We start from the raw sequence: 19,320 nt of genomic DNA, 5'->3' as shown, positions 1-19,320 counted from the left end.
AATTCTTATTAATCTGCAGCGACCCAGCGGGAAGAAATCCTGAAAATTACGAGTTTGCGCTGCTACGTTACCTGCATAGTAATATCATGCAAAGCAATGCATTTTGCTTAAGTACATTAGATCTTGCGTTTTGTTCAAGGTGGAATGAGTTTTGACAAGATACACCGATCAGTACAAAACGAAGTTAAAAAAGAGTGATAAAAATACAAAAAATCAAGATAGGAGTGCATTTGGCTCAGTTTGACAGTAGGTGCCATCTAAAGGTCATAAAACTGTACAGCTTATAACGGCATCGTTCTATTCATTCCTCCTCTTCCGAATTAGCAAACAGACATTGCCAGGATTCAAGACTTCCGGGTATAACGTGACTGAGACAGGGTTGTGGGATGGGTTGCTGGGTTTCATACAAGGGCGGCGCATTCAGAATAATTGCGGCTGTGCCGGCAATGCATACGAGGGAAAATATCCATAAGCACAGGCGATCCAACACTAATGCGAAATACTTCCAGTCTTGTACAGTCTGCAAAAGTTTTGTCAGATTGAATTCTATAATGAATTGAACTTTATTTTTAAGGCGAAAATTACTCTGGATAATAGGCCTCGCGCGTTTTGAGGTCGCGAAATATATTTAAAGTTTTAGCAGCTTGTGATTCGGCAATTTATTGGTAACCTTATGCTTCCGGGTCAGTACCATTTACGACCACGGAAATTTTCGGGCTGTTATAATTGTTATTGATTTATCCATTTGGACAATGTGGGTAATTTGGGCGCTGTGGCGAATTAACTAGCATGGCGGTTGTAGTGTTGGCCGATCCAGATTCCCGCCAGATTGTTCCCGTAGTCTACAGATGGGCGTTCAGAGTTTGCTTACATGATTGCTCTCCGTAGTTTCTTTAACATGATCCACAATATAGTTTATCCCATCAATCACATTCTGCAGATCGTAGCCTAATCTCCGCTGGGCCAGTCCGCTGATCAATAACGTATCCGGTCGTGGTACGGCATGGGCTGACGGGCCGCCGCGTGATTGATAGCCGCATAGCGGTTGCCGTTCGACCCGCTCATATTCGTGCAGACGCGTATTACCTTTCTTCTTGGTGAGACTTCTGGCGCGGTCTTTATCACTTGGTCTTTGGATGCCAAGCAATTTGGGCAGTAATTGGAGAAATATTCGTCGCACCCACGGTCGCATCCTATGTGTCGACGGATTACGGAACTAAAATGATTGCGCCAACTGTCAGATGTGCCGAACGGAATTAAGTCAGGGTGTCAAAATTAAAATTCACTCAGACATGTGTGATCGGTAATTTGATAACCCACATGAATATTCAAGACAATGATAGTCGCGACGATAGAAAGCGTCACCAGAACCTGTAAATCATTTAACATATGATGATACTTCTAGTTATACCTATACCAAAAATTTATTTCCGCATGTGTATAAATATTTTTTTCATGTATTAATCTACTTTTTTTCGATTTTTTAATAACCCACCATTGTAAACAAAAGGTATTTCCCAATCAGCGGAACCTGCAACAATTGCGTGTATTAAACTCTTGCAAGTTCAGCGCGATTCAAACTAAATTGCACGCTTACCGTGAAAGAAGTTGGCGGAATGATCTGCGTGGAAACAAAAGGCTGGTTTTATAAATAATCTCGTACAGAGTAATGTAACAACAAAAGAGTAATGCACCACCAGAGTAATATACCATAAATAATATAATATACCAAAAATAAGAACGGATCACTTTAATAGCAAACAAGCTACATTAATTTGGCAGTATTTTGTAGGGACCGGCTTGCTGTTACAGTCAACGCAATTAAGTACGTCGTATGTATTGCATATGCAGAAAAGCGGTACGAATTACCTCAGAAAGAAGAAGGAAAAATACAGTCAGCGATAACAGGATGGAAATGCAAAGAGTGACCTTCTCTCCCGAATCCGATGGAAGGTAGAATACGAAAACCGTCAAAAACGAAATTGCAACGCAGGGGCTGATCAAATTTACTGCAACAGAGTTGTTAATCCTAGTTCTGGTGGAAAGATATAATAGTGTTAAACATTCCTGCGTGGTACTGTAATAAACTTCTTAATATGAGTATACGCATATAATAGTTCAGAGAAATTATTACTTATTTAATTACATATAAGGCGGCTGTCGAGAATAAAGTGTGAAATAACATGACCACAAGCTATATATGCAGCCTTATGGCTTAAAAGAATTATTGAAGTAATTAAGTAGTTCTTTTATGCATAATCGGTTGTAAAACATCCCATCTTACTTGTATAAAACAATGTTTTCCGGCGAATAACAAGAGTAAAGGTGATGTCGAGATACGGTTCACGGCAACATGCATAAAAAAGGGTATGCCGGCTCGCAAAGGCCTAAAAAGTTGGATTTTAATGAATCTTCCCCACTGATTTCAGGCAGATCAAATGACATTTTGACACTTGGCAGTGTAAACATGTCATGTTTATCGGTGGCACTCCTCTTTAGGCTGCCACGAAGAACGTAGCGAAATATTTCAAGTTTTGATTGACATGAAAATATTTAGCCTGAAACTGGCTACATTTTGAAAACAGCAGTGAATTTCTTTTCGCGATGGGATATTACACCAGTTGCCTGTACGTGGATAACTACATATATAGATACACGGTACCTCCAAAATATCCCATTCCACGCTTGGCTTGTACCTGCGTTTAATTATACAAAACAGAGAAAATATTGCAGAAGTAAAGTGATTGATGATTTACTGGATTAAGCCGCGCGCGCCATCTTTTTGGCAAATACTTTGTAAAATTAACGTGTGCTAAAGATACAAAGAAAATTCTATATCCTCTTACTCGGATAAATCCATTCCAATTTCAATTCTTTTATCATCCTGTTCGTAGCCACGAATTGGTAGCAAATTAACGCTAAGCCCATCATACGTCCAGCTTCCATATTTCATGTCGCAGGACTGTTTGTCCTAAAAATTTCATGCCGTTTTTATATAAAGCAACGATGAAGGTAATCAGCGGTTAAATTGGTTACTAATAATGCTGCGTGCGCATACATCAAGACAGTTCCATATTTTACGTACATAGGGAAAATACTGCACATCTATTCTGCAGTAACTTTTATATATTGCTGGCGGGTCCCATATAACATCTCCAGTGTATCGTACGGTGACCTTTGTCATCATAGTAATTTGATAGTTACCATCCGCACTATAATTAAAACATTCGATTAACAGGCTATAAAGTTGCTTACATCACTAGTTGTGTAGTAATGAATTAATGATCACGTATGCAAAGTAAACGTAACGTAAATGCGAACGCTTTAACATTGTGGCAAACGTTAATGTAGTGAACCACAGTACAGTTACAGTACTCACTTGTTATAAAGCACAAGATCTGGTAGCCAGAGTGATTCACTGGGAATGTAAATATTTTCTATGCCGCCATAATTCTTTGGATTCCATACGAGCTTGAAATCGTTCCAGGTCTTTTTAAAAGTTAAAACAAAAAATGAATAATGAATGAAAATGATGTATTTGAAGGTACGTTGTATTGTACGTAGTTCAAAATATTACAGCGTTTTTTTTTAAAAATATGTTTCTAAAATCAGTGATCGGCACGGTTGATTCTTTATTCTTTGTATATTTCTATACAAGAGCGTATCCCAAAGTAACATCTAAACACGCTGAGATTTGATTCTATCTACCGATTTACTCTACCAATTTTTGCGGCGGAATTTTTTGCATTGTACAACTCAGGCTATTATTTGTTACAGTATGTATAAGGGATTTTATGCGCACTCACCTGTCGAACGACGACATTTGTTGTGATCACTTGCAACAATAAACCATCGGTTAATTTCAGAAAAATTTATTGATGCGGGTTGTAAATTTGTTGTTAATTTAGAAAGATGAATATTTGAACATTCAAATACCTTGGTTGACTTCATCCTGAAATTGCAGATAATATTTACGCAAAGAAGACTTTCATACACAAGATTTTTACGTTTGAACGTGAATTACCACATCGATAAGTTGAGTAAACTTTAGTCCCATCGAAACATTCAGTATTTCCGTGTTATGTACAACCGGTCGAATCAGCTTGTTATAATCGCGCATCAAGTCGATGTACAACTTTTCCGCATCAGAGTTGGAATAAATGTTATGAGCCACCGTGGAAATAAACAAAAACTGTAATACTGTTGCAAATTGAGGCATAATTAATCCAGGAGACCATTCTGATCTGCTACAATTTAATATGTGACAAAATTACAACATATGATAAGATCCGAAATTAATAAGCCGATGATTATGGGGATCATGAGTCACGCTGATAACAGTAAAGACCATGCACCGCGCGTATTCCGGTGGTCAGGCTGTTTACAACCGATTAAAATCACAGCTGATATAATTTACGATTATATTCTGCTTAGAAGAATTAATCAATATTGATGTAAAGGCAATACAGCGCATGCCTTTTCCATCATGGTTATTTGGCAAAATAATTCCATAAAAACGGTGTACAGTGACCATCCACAGTTGGAGTGTTAATCACCAACAGACATAAGAGGAATCCTTCAAGCATAAGATGTGCTGTAACTAATTGTGCCCGGCTCTGGGCGCTTGCTGAAGCTGCTCGGGAAATCTCATCATGATCATGACTGGATGTTTAGTTAAGCTATTTTAGTTCATGTTCCACTAAATACATGAACATTAAAGCTGCAAGTGTCTGTATACTGTGGGGATGTACTGTGCATTGCGTGGCTAAGAGTCTTCTTCAGATTAGTCCATTAGGAAAATCTTGAATTCTTCCATCCGAGCATAAATCGATTTTTGTTGTGGGACACGTCAGTTTTCAGCTGGGAAGGAAGTAATTTTCTTTGAATACTCAATTTGATCCTAATCACATGTCGACGAGTTCATCCAACTGTCCGCTGCAATGCTACCGGACATTGGTATATTCTATTAGAGTAACATTTGCTATATTGCAAAACTAAAACATTCCCAAAGCAGTCATCGTATTTTTCACAATAATTTCTCAGTGGCACAGGCACTATCGAAAGCCACTTGTGCACCATAAACTGCGGTACGATACACATATTCGTATATAAATACTATAATAACTGTTACATCATTATGCATACGCATCATTAAAATAACGAGCGTATACGTTATTAAGTATGTACCGCTCTTCCAGTATGAGTAATTCTGCCACAATGAAAATAAGCATTTCGCGGTTATCGCGAGATATTATAACAGTATTAATAACTGCGTAAACGCAACACAAAGATGTGCCAGCAATATTGTGGGACAGCTGCAAAGATAGTGAGGATCAGGATTGTAATAATATTATTAATATTATGACCCTTTATCTTTGCAGCTTCTACAAAAATAAATTTAAAAAACCATGTTTTGCGGCATGTAATATGCAATGCGTCATCGACTGGGTTGAGTTTTTGTAAGGTGGAAGTCTATATATATTTGCGTAAGTAATTCGATCCTTCGGTTTTTATACTTTTTTGTTCGAGCATTACTGGAAATACAAAGCGTTGTGCCTGCATCAGTGACATTCACTGTATTACAATGGCTGTGCATATCAACACATTTATTTGTTGGGTTTGAAAAATCAACTCGCGCTTAAATAAAGTAACGGTTTCTTTTGCCGTTGTACATGGCTATATCAGGCAGATGAATTAGCAGTTCAAGCGATCTATAGCTACAGTAGTGTGTGGACAGTGTGGACAAGTTGAAGACCTTTCCGTGAATTATACATACTATACGATTACAGCCCACATAAAAATTATGACGGTAAGCTCAAGTCTGGATATAAGTATATGGTTTTTTCTACTAATGTTGAACGGGTGTGCTGGTATGAACGGTACAATTTATAAAACCATTAAAATATTTTTGAACGAAAGTTGATGATAACTGTTTTTTGTTATTGCTTCCGAAGTGCGATGGTCGCACAAGCCAGATAACCTTTCACACACCCGGAAGTTTCCCGCAACTATAAAATGCGCGCGTTATCACACCTGTTTATTGCGTTTTATCTTACATCAGACCTACAAAAAAAACTGATTTTAGCGAATATCTGCAGTCGCTTTTACCAAATTCGTGACATTACTATATGTATGTATCCAATGCTGTCCTTTTACTAATTGAACTCCCAACCGTTGCCGATTAATAGACCATGGAAAGGAATATGATTTGTCTGTTGCCTCTTATTTTTCTCATGTCCGAAATGTCTTGTGGCGATTCTGGATTGAATAGTGGGTCTACTCCTCACCGCGCAAATGTATCCAGAAACCACAAGGCAAGTTCCTCAGAAACGGAAGACATCATTTCAAGAGCGCTTCTGCCACCTAAAATCGAAGAGCGCTCAAACTTAAGCACGCCTTTAATTGGGAGCCCTCGGGATGCTGCTGACCCTGACACCGGTCGGAACGCTTCAAATGTTTACATAATGTAGGGAGAGATACGTTGTGTAGAGTAAATGCAGTACGAAAATCTTACCGCTGTCTGTATAGTTATGATACTTCGATATTATCTGGAAATCAGTTACTTCGATATTATCTGGAAACCAGTTACCTACGTATAAAAAAATTACCCTATAATTAAGTGTTTTAGCGTTTGTACTTTTACTGATTTGGATGACTATTCCTTAATAAAACACACTATAATACGAGTATATCGATACTGTGCTGCGATTCTTCTTGTGATCTTGCTGCTGTCGTGATATTTAACCACGTTTCTGCCGTGTAAAATAATCAGCCGAAAGTTTGCGGACAAATTACGTCAACAATAATTTAGTTAATCACGTTTTTGCAAGTTAATACAGGCGTGATTAACTTGCAAAAACGTTTCAGTTAAAGAACCGATGTAGGCGCAGTGCTAATGCCATCTTCAAGTAACTCTACTCGTAGCACAAACTACAAAGCAAATTATGCGAAAAACTTTTAGCACCTAACACGTACGTCTTACAAAGGAAATGATTAGTAGTACGTATAGTAAGATCAGCAGCTGCTGTGTCCGTAAAAGTAAGAAGTATGAAAATTTCATACTTCTTACTTTTACGGACACAGCAGCTACGTATTTTCGTATTTAATACGAAAACAGCGTTTACTTCTTACAGTTAGTATAAGCAGCGAAAATTTTGGTATACATATTGACATAACATATTAATAATATTATGTGTTTTATATTGTTATCGTACAGAACACCTAATTTGGCACAAACTTGTTATTAGTACAGTACAATCGCGCGTGTATGCCTTTTTGGTTGCTTGGAAAGGGGATATTCATGTGTGACGTTAATGTACTGTATTTTGATTTTGTTGTCGTACGCGTAAAACTACTTACTTGATCAATTATATCGTATTTTTTCTCATCAAAGTATACAGTTGCCCACTGGAATATCAGCGTTAATAGCTGTATTTATATGTAACAGAGCACGCAACTTCCTGATAAATTCATTTCTAACACTGCACTAATTTTAACAGGGGATTAGCGGTGCTTGTTAAAACTGATTGCGAGATGATACCCGTTTTTTAAATAAAGTTATTTTCTGATGGTAATCGGTAGTCGATTAGCAGCATATCGTACATCCTAAGATGCACCTAACCATCAGAAACGAAAAAGTTTGGAAGAAGTCGATCGGAGTTATTCACAAAATGCCAAAGCTTGCAGCCAAGTTGAAAAAGGCATTCCTGTCACGGATCTTGTTGAAACCCAAAATTAAAATACTGGAAACCGACCAACAGCGAATCAACAGATTTGCCCAGAAAGCTTCACAAACCAATGCATGGATAAACGACTTGATTGCTAATAATCATCAAAGAGCCATAGCAATTTACAAGTTCGTCAAACAGCACGATTCCGATCGCCATGACCTTTTCGCAGCATCATCGACTCCTTGGCACGAACAGCTGATAGATGCTGTGCGGAACGTCACAGATAAGCGATACGCTCCTCCTTTAAAATTCAGATTGCAAATTATTGACGCTGCGCAGTTTGAGATGATGTACTGGAATATGCTGACCTTTCCCTTGATGGATGAAGTTCTAGGAAGGTTTTTAACTGAGACTTTTGCTCCCAGCGCAAAAAAATCTCAAATTCATAAGAAGATTGATATCGTCTATGGACCGTCTTTATTGCCTGCGGCTTACAAAACATTTGGTGCCCAGGAGCAGGAAATTTTGTTTTTAGAAAACACAATCCGAAAAGTGCATTTACTAGGGGAAATTCGAGATAACGCCGTAAAAATCCCATCGAACGACTGGAAACCTGATGCTTTCAGGTAGCGTGCGAGAAATGCACAGACGTTTTGTATACCCTTCATAACTTAAAGTACATACGAGTATAAAAAACGCACTCACAGACTAAAACTGCACTATAAAATAACGGCGTCTTTCCACCAATCGCAAAGTGACAGGGTGTATGCGTTAAAAAATACAAGTATATTTAGAATTTTTGAACCTTTAATTTTAACCATATTTTTGTGGCGATTTATACAGTCAACAGTGTTAGTTTTTACCAGGAGAATCTCTACAAAAATCTTTGGGTGGAAGATCCTTTGGCCGAAATAGACTGGCTTCCTAAGATCCAAACACGCAGTTCCCCGAGCCATGGTAATACAACCCAAAAATTATTTTTGCATTATCTCCTGCAAAGTATTAACGCGACTTCAGAGAAGTCAGTAATTTATACGAGTAAATTTGCAGTCCTTGTGGTTAGTGGTGTAGATATATACAAAAAAGAATAATACATAAGATAAGACACTAATGTATGTTGAGACGCTAAAGTATGTAGATAAGACACTAAAGTATGTTTTTGTTAATCAGAATTTGGAATGCGGTCAGCAGCATCTGAAAATACAGGCGCAGCGGTTGTCCTTGTTGGACAACAGAGCGGCGCGAACAAACAAAACCAGCTGACTCAAAATCAGCGAGATAACTCGGACAAAATTCGCACCGGAAAGCAAAACCGAAAAATGCCGAAGCCATCCAGGAAGGTATACTTGTGCGCTGGGATAATATATATACCAAATATTTTTGTTACACATATTCGCTATAAAATTGCGTTTTACGTGTCCGGCCGCGGTCAGCTTTAAGGGTACTAACAAACAATTAGCAAACTACTTTTAAGTTTTTGGGTAATATTTTCATGCAAAGTCGTAGATTTTTTCAGTGACAAAGACGAAACCCTGCAGTGCTTCATTTGCGCGCTTTTGCTCTATGCAGCCGCTAGACTGCAATCGCTCTTAACCATACAAGAAAAACCATTTTTGTATCTGGTATTGTAAAAAACTTGAATGTATTACTTCTAGTCTGAACCTATAGATATGGTAATATTACTCAACCGTAATGCAGACATACAGGCTTGATATCTTTTTGGTTTTCCGCAGGAACATCCCGCAAACGGCCCCGGATTACTGAAGAAACCCGTGCAGAAGGGATCAGCGGCGTTTAATTTACAGTACAACTGGGAAACAAAATGCCTAAAACTGACGCAGTACAACCTGGACGCGCGTGAATTGTTTTGGCGTCAGTTGCTACAAGAATGGGTCGTCGGTTACGGCTACGACACACTGCTGGCGGATTTACCGTATAGCACCAACAATCCGCAACCTGTCGAAGTAATTGACCAGATTGCTAGCCCCACCGGGATCGAACGCCTACGCGGTGTCCTGAGCACGCTTCTGCCCAATGCGCCGTCCACCGAGCGAGCAAAAGGATATTTCCTGCTGCAGAATAAAGTCTTGCTGCAACTAGAGACATGGGTTAGCACTATAGAAAATAACTTTCCACAACAGTAATTTGTAATAAATACGTAACCGCAAATTAGTGGGAAGCTGCCTAACGAAAAGCCACTCAAGAAAAATATTAATTATTGATTATGCAAAATTCGTTATATTATGACTTTGGCTTTCTTTCGCATTTCCAGAATCGCGCCTTTGAGGAGCTGATGCGAGTTATTACAATGGTTGCAAGCACGGATACATTTCGCGCCGTACGGTTTGCCGCCACCATAATTACAGGTTGCCGGCACGGCAAGTTTGGTGCAGAAATAGAAAAGGAGATGTGGCGGATGTTCCGTTCTGCGTTGTTCGTTAACCGTTGGACAGCATGCCATTTATTTGTGATTAATGAAATTTTTACAACGAGAATTCTCCATGAAATTTTTGATCTCCTGTTCTGTTACGTTAAGAAAACAGAATACCAAAACCGCCTTGTCCAGCTGCTTGCACGCTTTCCGAGCAATTACTGCGATACAATTGCCGATGAAATATCCGGGCGCCTAGATTCTCCTAGTTCGGGAGACCGAATTCGAGCGTGCCGTAATATTTTTTATTTATCGAATCCACTAGAGGAGGAACTTTCCGCTAGATGGAATGGAGTTAAAGAAAAGGTCATGTCGCTTGCCCGTAACGAAGAACACACAGCAGTGCGCTTGCAAGCCGTGGACTGCCTTCAGAAGCAAAGATGGATGGACGAGTTCTGCAAATACTTCGCTGACACAGTGAAACTTTTGCCAGAAAAGATAACCGACAAGCTGCGGATACTGGATCACTTAAAGGCTATTGAAATAAGTGTCCCGAATCTGGAAGAGAATTTAGTACAGTATTTAAATGATGAGTGCTCAGCCGTTCGCTTAGCTGCTCTGGATGCAGTAAACTGCTTTCCGAAAATAAGTTTTGAATTAATTCAACTGCTGCTGAAAATGGTGCAGTTTGATTACTGCGGAGCTGTGCGCTGTTCAGCTTTTAAAGGTAAGATAAGCAAGGCACGTAGCAGCAAGGCAAACGAAAATTTCAGTATATGTAATATGACGCCAAGAAGACGAAAAATTTTTTAAAAGACGCTTAAAAAATTGATTTTTTGTGGCATTAGCCAGTAAATGCTCTATGCTCAGTAAATGTTCTAGAATTGCATTGCTCTATGTAAAGGCCGTATACTACGATAGCTTAGCAAACTTTGTTTGTTGGAAAGCCAAAACAACTTATGCAACTGTTGGTTTTGTATTGATAGCTCTTGAGGTGCACTGCGATGACACTGGCTTTCGTTCGTCTATTCTGGACTGCTGTCTGCGCATTGTACGATGTGAACATATATTGGCTCTCAAAGAAAGAGCTTTCGCTTTATTACTCACAAACGACGCAGAAAGAACACGACTATCTGACCTTCATGGCTACGTCAACGGTTTCCGGTATTTCGAAACGAACCCACTATTAGCAAAGTACGAACAAAAATTGTTGCATTTCTAAATCCGACAACATCCAGGTAATCATGAGGATTTTTGTATTGTTAACATGCACTGATATATTATTATGTTGAAACGTAGTGTAATTCATGTAATGTTATTCTAAAAGACGCGGCTAGATCTAGACCATTCGGGCGAATATACAAGTGAGTGCAGTCTTTTTGTTTAGTTTTAGAATTATATCGTACTCTGATTATAAAGTGAATGGATGTTGTTGCAAAAAGTTTAAATTGTGAAACATCTTTTCAGAACTTTTGCGGATATGTCAAGCCAAATTGAAGAAATCGTGCCGGGTCTGGACAGTCACAAAAACACTCTTCAAGACCGTCTTACCAACGACCAAAATCACTTAACCAACATTCTCTGTAAAAAACTGGAATTTCACGAGAGAGCGCAGCAACGTTACAATACTGTCACCAATGACAATATCCATAGTCAGGCGTGGCGAAATATACAGCCCTTTTCGAACTTTACTGGAAAATTTTGATGTACCGCACTGTTAAAAACACTTCATTTTTAATGCATCTTTTTATGACACTGTATGCGTTGGTAGCTCGATCAGACGGATTTCATTCATCTGTTTTTTTAGACAGTAGTCCAGTAAGTGCATTCTGACCAAAAATTTAATTATAAATACAGTAATTGCGCAGTATGAGTGGTAACAACCTCAGTTTAACCACTTTTCCATTTCTTCAGGCAAACGTTCAACAGAGATCACAGATCAGGCAACTTTGTCGTGTACCGCATCAACTTAACGTTTTACCACACTCCAAATTTTACTTCTGGATTCATGAATGATCCAGCGGGACAGGTGAAAGCTTTAGAAAACTCGTCGTAATTCTGCATGGGCCCAATCACACGGAAGCGACCCGGACTGTGAGCTCCTGTTACATACCCAAAGCATTCGTAAAGCATAGGAATGTTATAATAGCGCGCTGGTGTGTTACGCATCAAATTAGGTTTTTCAGAACTGTAATAAATTTATGATAGCGGTTATGTAGGACATTGACTTAACAGTAAGGATTGTATTGGTGTTCGGGATATCGTATAACTTCCTAATTATTTCAGTCTCGTTGCAAATATGAAAATCCTTTACCTGTCCTAACTTGGTTCTCCAGTGCTTGTTGCCGAAAATCGCTGCACCACACCTGTTAATTATTAAGCAGACGCTCCAATATAAGCTTATGTAACCGTATGAGAAATCAGTTTTTCCGGAACAATAATCATTCTCTTTTTAGTTTAACATGAATTCGTCAGGTTGTACTTACTTGAGCGTTTGCCAAAAAGAACAGTTGCTCTGCAAAATTAAATTATCGAAATTAGAAGCTGATTTTACGGAAAATTGGCCTCGCAATATGTGCATGACCATAATATTACTAAATACTTTTTTTAGTAATATTACGGCATAACTAAAGACGAAATTACACAACCAAGAGCAGATAAGTATTGTACACACGCCTCAGTCTGCCTTATATACCTGGAGTATAATCGAGACCCGGCAATTTTGGCTCAGGGACACCAGCATGTTCACGCTGAATGTAGTTTTGATATCCCTGAAGAAAAGGTGAAATATGCCATCATCCAACTGGTAAAAACAACGTTATTCAAACTTTCTCATTTTGCCATGGTTATTACCATAAAGGCTTCCTTAATTCCACCATTATCAGCAATGTTTTCGCCTTGAGTTAAGTTTCCGTTCATTTGAACTCCCATCATAGAGAAGTTGCTGTACTGGTCAATCAAGCCTTTTGCTCTGCTCGTGAAATTTAACCTGGATTCATCGTCCCACCAGTTAGTCAATACTCCATAACCGTCGTACTGAGACCCTGAAAATTAAATTGTGTTAAAAACAATTGTATAGGCAAAACTCAAGGATTGCGAAATTATAAATATATGCAGTTAAGTTCACTATGCCATATTACAGATCCTCGGAAAATAAGCAAGGTCATCACAAAGCAGCGGGTTTGATTTCCGCTATCTGCATCGAACATTCATGCAACTGCTAAACGGCAGCCTTATCATACTGTTTTGCAACTTTTGGTGCAGCAACACAGAAACAAGATAGGTTGCATATTATTGTATATGCTGGAATTCTTTTAAAAGTCTATCACCAACCCGTTGTGGTAACGAAATAGGTTGATGATATAACTGTTGAAGACTTATCAAACACATTTCGAAACTGTTATCCCAAAACTGACCTTTATCATCGAATCCATGCGTAATTTCGTGGCCGATAACTGTACCAACGGCACCATAGTTCCAGTAATCCGGATAATCATCACCCAAGAATGGGGGCTGCAGAATGCCGGCCGGGAACGCTAGATTTCCGTGAAGTAGAGATTGTCTTTAATTTGTTATGATGCTGCATAATCGTAAGGAAAGAGGTGTTGTAAACTTACAGATGGAGGCAAAATTAGGAGCAAAGAAAGCATTGACGACCGCGGCTCCTGTTATCCAAGTGTCTCGTCTGGTACCATTCACAAACTCTTCACCTTCCAGATTTGTTGACCAGCTTCCGTAACTGATTGCGTTGGCCACGTATGAGTCTTCGGACACAGCGAACTGAATTGACAACAGACTGTGGTCAGCACAAGTAATTTTCTAACCGTACGTTTTGCGTATTATTTTCCTGTAATATTATGCTGCAAACGCGGATCGCCGTATCAAACACTGCGGTTACTGCAAACGCTATTTCATACTTCTTTGTTAGTTCAGCTTCACCCTCCATCTTATCATAATTCTGTGAATATCGGTCTTCACAAGAATAATTATTATACTTAAAAAAAATGTATTTTTTTGCTATTTCCGCTCACCTCTGCGTGTTCTCTGTTGAGTCTGTCGGAATCATCTACAATGTAATCTTCATAGCCAGCCAAAACTGTGAAAAGATCGGCCTTTTGCAAAGCGTTTATTCGAGTAGTCGGTGTCATCCAGTCCGATTTCTGCAATTGAGACCCATCAATTTTATTTATTCCTGAATCAGCAATTCCGTTGATCAACCTAATTTAATAATGGAATACTGTCCGTTTGTCTTACGATAATAATAGTGCGGATGGAATCGAAGAGGTATTTCACCATCTTTTCCAGCTGCAAAATTGAACAATTGAGTCGAGAACGAATAACTGCCCCAATGAACATATCAAATCCATCGATACCCAAGCCTTACCCGAACTTTGGCAGTTTTCTGGAAGTGACTCTCGACGTACAGTCGACCAACGGCATTGGGAAACTCGTTGTTAACCTGATTAACGCAGGTCTCCCAGCGCGGAATGGGGGAGCTGGGACCCTGAAGGACCGTACTGAATTTTCGACTAATGTTACGAAACTCAGCTCCTAGGCGCCCACTGTAGCTGTTAGCCAACTGGAATATCAGATAATTGGCTAGAAACCTGAAATTATTTTAACTTTAATTAAACTGATCATCTGTTGCGTACTAACGTGAGCGGGCAGCGCTTACCGGTGACCTTCAGGGTTGTTTGTATAATTTCGCAGCAAGTCAGTGAGAACATCGTAGTAGTTGGTTTCTCGCACGTTAATAACTTCGGAAGCATTCAAGCGTGCACGAACTCGGTCAGAATCCCACGCTGTCGTGAAATAGCCGACTAATTCAGAGGCATTCAAACCCATTCTGTCCGTGTAGTTGCCGGCAAAATGACCGATGGTCATTTTGTTCTGGGTCTTTCTGGGGTCTCTCCTTTCTTCAGGTGTCAGTTTTGCCTGCAACCGTCAATGCATACATACATGCATTACGACTGAGTACTTTACTGAAATATGGTTTTATTATTTATTAGTGAGAACTCGATAAGAAAAATCGACAGAAAAAGGGAAGAAAGGTTAGCATGAAGTTTAAAACAAAAACCCTTTTCAGCAAATTAAGTGTCCATGAAAAAATATCTGTACGTCTCATAGTTGATCGTTTTACCAATACATACTTAAAACAACTTTGCTCTTTTTTAAAGCGATAAGAAGACCTAATCCGAATGTAGTACAGTACCTGAATATATTTATGAAACAGTCAACGTATGGTTTACTGTACTCCAAATGCTTTTAATACAGTAAAACAAGAAACATTTTTGTTACCTGTGCAAGAACGGTTTCGAATTCAATAAATCTGTTTGCACTTTCAAGAGCCATTGCTTCTGTAATACCGGTAAGTCCAAATTTCCTGGCAAACAGCACTTTCATGTCCCTTAAATATTCTCGATATGCGGTCACTTCGGTACTGTTATCTTCTCTCAGATAGAAATGTCTCTCCATGCCAAGCGGCGCAGCATCGAGATGAATGATATTAACACGCGGTTGGTCATTGTCTGATTGGATGAAATTGTTAAAAACTCCCAGTCTTAATCCAAATTTACGAGCCTTCGCCATGGCACGGAACGAGGCATCGAAGTCGGGAATGGGACTGTCATTGAATGGGAAATTGACCGTTTCCGGAAAAACTGCTATAATATGGTTGCGGAGAGTTTCGATATTTGCCTGGTCCTCCAGCTTTTCTGAAAAAAAATTTACTAAAGTAAACCCCGGTTCTTGACTCGGAAATCGCAAAACAGTATCAAGTCAGTACAACGGAAGCCGACAAACCAACATCTTGCAGGACATACAGATATATTGTTAATATTGCGATTTTGCAAATTATAATGCATTATGTTGCCATTCAAAAACACACCTTCGTCCACGCATGTTTGGAAATATTGTTGCATCTTCTGTGTTGAGTTGAGGGAAGTCGTATCTCCATGAGTGACGTTCAAAAGGTCTATAAAACATGACCATATATATAACTCAGGTTCACTTAACCCGTTTTGTTCACTAAACCCATTCGGTTGTACAAAAAAGGATTTCTAAGAAGTAAGAGGTTTTTCAAAGTTTCTTTTTATTACTCTATTGCATATTTTTGCTCTGAGATGCGCATATTATATGACCGACTACTAACAACTGTAAAACATGAGCATTACAATATTTTACAGGTATTTTGGTTTATAATACGTCATTCGATACTTATCAACAGAAATATTACACTGAAATTACCACCGTCAGTTTTTTTAGCTGTTTAATTTCCGTTACCTTTCAAGTTGCTTGCCAGTTCTCTTCGCAGAACATTGAAAACGCCCCACGTACTCCTGCGTGACACCAAACACGATAATTAGTAAACAACCTCGCGTTTCTGTGTTCTGTTGATTATCTATGTGGTCCACCAAATTATCTGGATGCGATTACAATGCCGGATGGAATTGACGGTAACAGGTGATAGTACCAGAAAGTCAATTCGCGTTCAATATAAATAGATACTGTAGCTGAGAAGCATAATTATTATGATTGTACTGCTTGGAAGTACGAGTATTATTCAGTACTGCAGGATGTGCCATTGCAGTTGCACTAACTTGTATTAAAGCATACTAAAAACCATTCATTAACTTGGCGGTGGTTGATTAGTCAATATTTCCTGGGACAAACAATAATAAGCTTAAGATATCTGTTTTCGTCTTTATTTTCCCCTTTAGGACAATTTGTTTTATCCATTCGGGAGTCTAGTTTTGGAAGTTTGTACGTACTTTAACGTATATATCTCTATGCTTTTGGAGTAAGTACAGAGGGTTATTCAGCCAAGTGTGGACACTTTTTGGAAAATTTCTCCTTAGCCGTCGCAGGCTCATTTTACTCTTTTAAAAATTTTGTCAGGTAGCCATAACATCCAATCATACTTTAAAATCAATCGAGTCACGATTTCTTCATCCTGTAGCTCAGGAAAAATTAAGTTTGTCCCCCCCATGTTGGCAACAGTTGACCAGTTCAGCTATAGGAAATGGATTGCCTTCATTCAAAATTTATCTAAAATTTGGATTTTCGCCATAACCCGTTGAAAACCTGTCAGGGGTTTCGAACAATCCTTTTTCTGAAGGAATTACTAGTATTTCTTGATTGGGAAGCTGCATCCTTGTTTACTCAGCAGTGCTCCCGGGAGCACGTCTCGGGTTCTGGATGACTTCTTCTTCCCTGCCAGGCTTGATCCGTGTAGCGTCTTTCTCGACCAATGAACATTGTAAACGGTAGAGAAAGACTTGTTTTACAACTTTAGTTTATGGAGGGACGGAAAGGATAGCTATAGTTTCGTGCGTAAGAGTTCGCGCAATGGGCATGGCTCCTGCGGGTCTCTTCCTGTTTTCGCGTTTTTTCCAACCGTCCTACCGCAAGAACGCGCAAGAATATGAAATCGTTTTTGCTATAAAAAATATTCGGATCGTCGCTTTTCACAACTAAAACCGCTCAGATTGGAAAAACTGACGATCCTTTTAAGGCCAGGTGATCGAAAGCCAAATTTTGACTGGTCAAGGGTTAGTAGTCGGAGTCTTTTGGTTAACAGACAATATCGCGAGCATTTTACGCTGGATTTTCACCAAAATTTGCAAAAAGCATTCAGATTAGTTAGTCGTTGTATTGAGATGCTTATGGCATCATTTCTCTTAAAATGAAATTTTTAAGGAATTTTTTTTCGAAGTGTCCACACTTGGCTGAATAACCCTCTGTACAACATGAACTAAACAGCAAAGATTTACGTAATTAATAAAAGTTCACTTAATCAACACCTACCGGTCATCAGGCATCGGCTCCGTCTTATTCCAGTTTCCGCAAGCAAATTCGTAAAAATTGTCACAAGGTTGAACGTCTCTGAGATAAAAAAAGAAAAAGCACGCTGACACAGGTTTTCAGGTAAAAATCTTAAATATTAAAAACAGCAATATTGTGTAAAATTATGTATTCTGGATCTTGCCGATCAGTGCGAATAATGTCGCGGTTGTATGCTTACTTGTTTATGGATTTCTGTAGGCTTTCCGCTGAAACAGTAAGCCAACCGTATTATTTCCGACGCATTTGATCAGGACTTTGGCGGCAAGATATAATTAAACTTATATTTAAACTATATTTATTATTACCCTTTGCACGTTTTACTGATCAACAAATGACACAAATTAATAATTATCAAGTGTACCTGCCCTTCTGCAGCCTGCCGTGCCACATTCACCCGGCTTTACTGGCAGCGGCGTTGTGGTAGGAACATCGCTTGGTGTTGTACCATTTAGTGTTGTACCGCTTGGTGTTGTTCCACTTGGTGTTGTGCCATTTGGTGTTGTTCCACTTGGTGTTGTTCCACATTCACTGGAGGCTGCTGGCGCAGTAGCATACAGCGCAATAAACGTGATGGACAACACAAGGAACACGAAAACGGCCACTCCCAATCCGTACACCGTTTTTCGGCCATACTTATTATCGGAACTGAAACACACTCAGTTATGTACGCAAGAGATACTTTACGATTAGTATAGAAGTAAGCCGATTAATAAATTAAGTATTCAATAAGTTAGCCTACATTTAATCGAATTACGAAACATAAATGGAACTGAATTAGCCAACCTGGGACCATCCGACACAACAAATGTTTCCTTGGTTCTGGTTGTGGTCGCCATATTTGCTGATCTTGGATGAGCCGGGGTGTGAGATCTACCGCAGTAAGCTAGTAACTAAGTCGCGCAAATATTCATTAAAACCTTTTTATATGCAGTCATATTAATCCATAAAATTTGTGCCGACGCACACTCAGATTAATCTGATACGCCGTTACGTCAGCGATATGCAGTCAAAGTTTTTATCAGTTAGCGAGAATAGGTATATAGTTTTGGATGAATTGTTTTGTGATAATTACAGAACTCAAAATTCATTGATGAACGAACCAACGTGGTTGGATTGTTTATAAGGACAATTTTGAATTCTTTGTTAATTTACTGCTGACATGAAGTTGCACATACAGACTCTGTACAGAGTACTTGAATGAAAATTTACGCATATATTCTGTCGCCATTACAGAAAGTTGTTTCATTGGCGCGTTTTAATACCGGTAGGCTAGTAATAATCACAACAATATTGGAAGATAATTTCTTATCATGCATGTTAGTCGGCTACCAAGGATTTCCTTTCCTGGAAACTCTGTTGTATGCATGTGTTTATTCCGCTAAACGTTTTTGATACTGATTGTGAAATATGCATTTATTCCGTTAGACGTTTTCG

General features: G+C 39.0%; 3 protein-coding genes across 4 annotated transcripts; 1 reads left to right on the top strand and 2 right to left on the bottom strand.

Moving 5' to 3' along the window:
- Positions 1–32: 32 nt before the first annotated feature.
- LOC129583784 (acetylcholine receptor subunit alpha-like 1) lies at positions 33–4,772 on the bottom strand. Of its 2 annotated transcripts, XM_055475750.1 has the most exons (14): positions 4,025–4,772; positions 3,937–3,952; positions 3,807–3,835; positions 3,380–3,489; positions 3,086–3,212; positions 2,847–2,971; positions 2,663–2,696; positions 2,285–2,387; positions 1,870–2,009; positions 1,598–1,621; positions 1,496–1,531; positions 1,321–1,371; positions 872–1,216; positions 33–520 (listed from the first exon to the last, which is right to left on the bottom strand). In XM_055475750.1, exons 1-14 carry the CDS (start codon positions 4,217–4,219, stop codon positions 302–304), a joined length of 1,554 nt encoding a protein of 517 aa, XP_055331725.1. In that variant the 5' UTR covers positions 4,220–4,772; the 3' UTR covers positions 33–301. The 2 variants fall into 2 exon arrangements, with proteins under 2 accessions (XP_055331725.1, XP_055331726.1); XM_055475751.1 differs by lacking the exon at positions 1,321–1,371.
- A 2,576-nt stretch (positions 4,773–7,348) lies between these two features.
- On the top strand, positions 7,349–12,272 carry LOC129583589 (uncharacterized). The gene is made up of 7 exons (XM_055475442.1): positions 7,349–8,296; positions 8,527–8,627; positions 8,841–9,010; positions 9,404–9,778; positions 9,943–10,768; positions 11,028–11,235; positions 11,509–12,272. Exons 1-7 carry the CDS (start codon positions 7,611–7,613, stop codon positions 11,744–11,746), a joined length of 2,604 nt encoding a protein of 867 aa, XP_055331417.1. The 5' UTR covers positions 7,349–7,610; the 3' UTR covers positions 11,747–12,272.
- Positions 11,869–18,864, bottom strand: LOC129583591 (neprilysin-4-like). The gene is made up of 18 exons (XM_055475443.1): positions 18,670–18,864; positions 18,248–18,531; positions 18,065–18,092; positions 17,848–17,925; positions 16,324–16,379; positions 15,929–16,015; positions 15,340–15,755; positions 14,717–14,976; positions 14,426–14,648; positions 14,296–14,346; positions 14,073–14,201; positions 13,659–13,821; positions 13,458–13,577; positions 12,895–13,085; positions 12,737–12,812; positions 12,528–12,556; positions 12,356–12,407; positions 11,869–12,143 (listed from the first exon to the last, which is right to left on the bottom strand). The coding sequence occupies exons 1-18, from the start codon at positions 18,720–18,722 to the stop codon at positions 12,019–12,021; spliced, it is 2,421 nt and encodes an 806-aa protein (XP_055331418.1). The 5' UTR covers positions 18,723–18,864; the 3' UTR covers positions 11,869–12,018.
- Between the last annotated feature and the right edge of the window lie 456 nt (positions 18,865–19,320).

Source organism: Paramacrobiotus metropolitanus, unplaced genomic scaffold (genome assembly GCF_019649055.1).
Source record: "Paramacrobiotus metropolitanus isolate TYO unplaced genomic scaffold, Prichtersi_v1.0 Parri_scaffold0000011, whole genome shotgun sequence".
NCBI classification, from domain to species: Eukaryota; Metazoa; Tardigrada; class Eutardigrada; order Parachela; family Macrobiotidae; genus Paramacrobiotus; species Paramacrobiotus metropolitanus.
The sequence above is the reverse complement of the archived record's forward strand: the minus strand, read 5'-3'. Positions and strand labels throughout refer to the sequence as shown.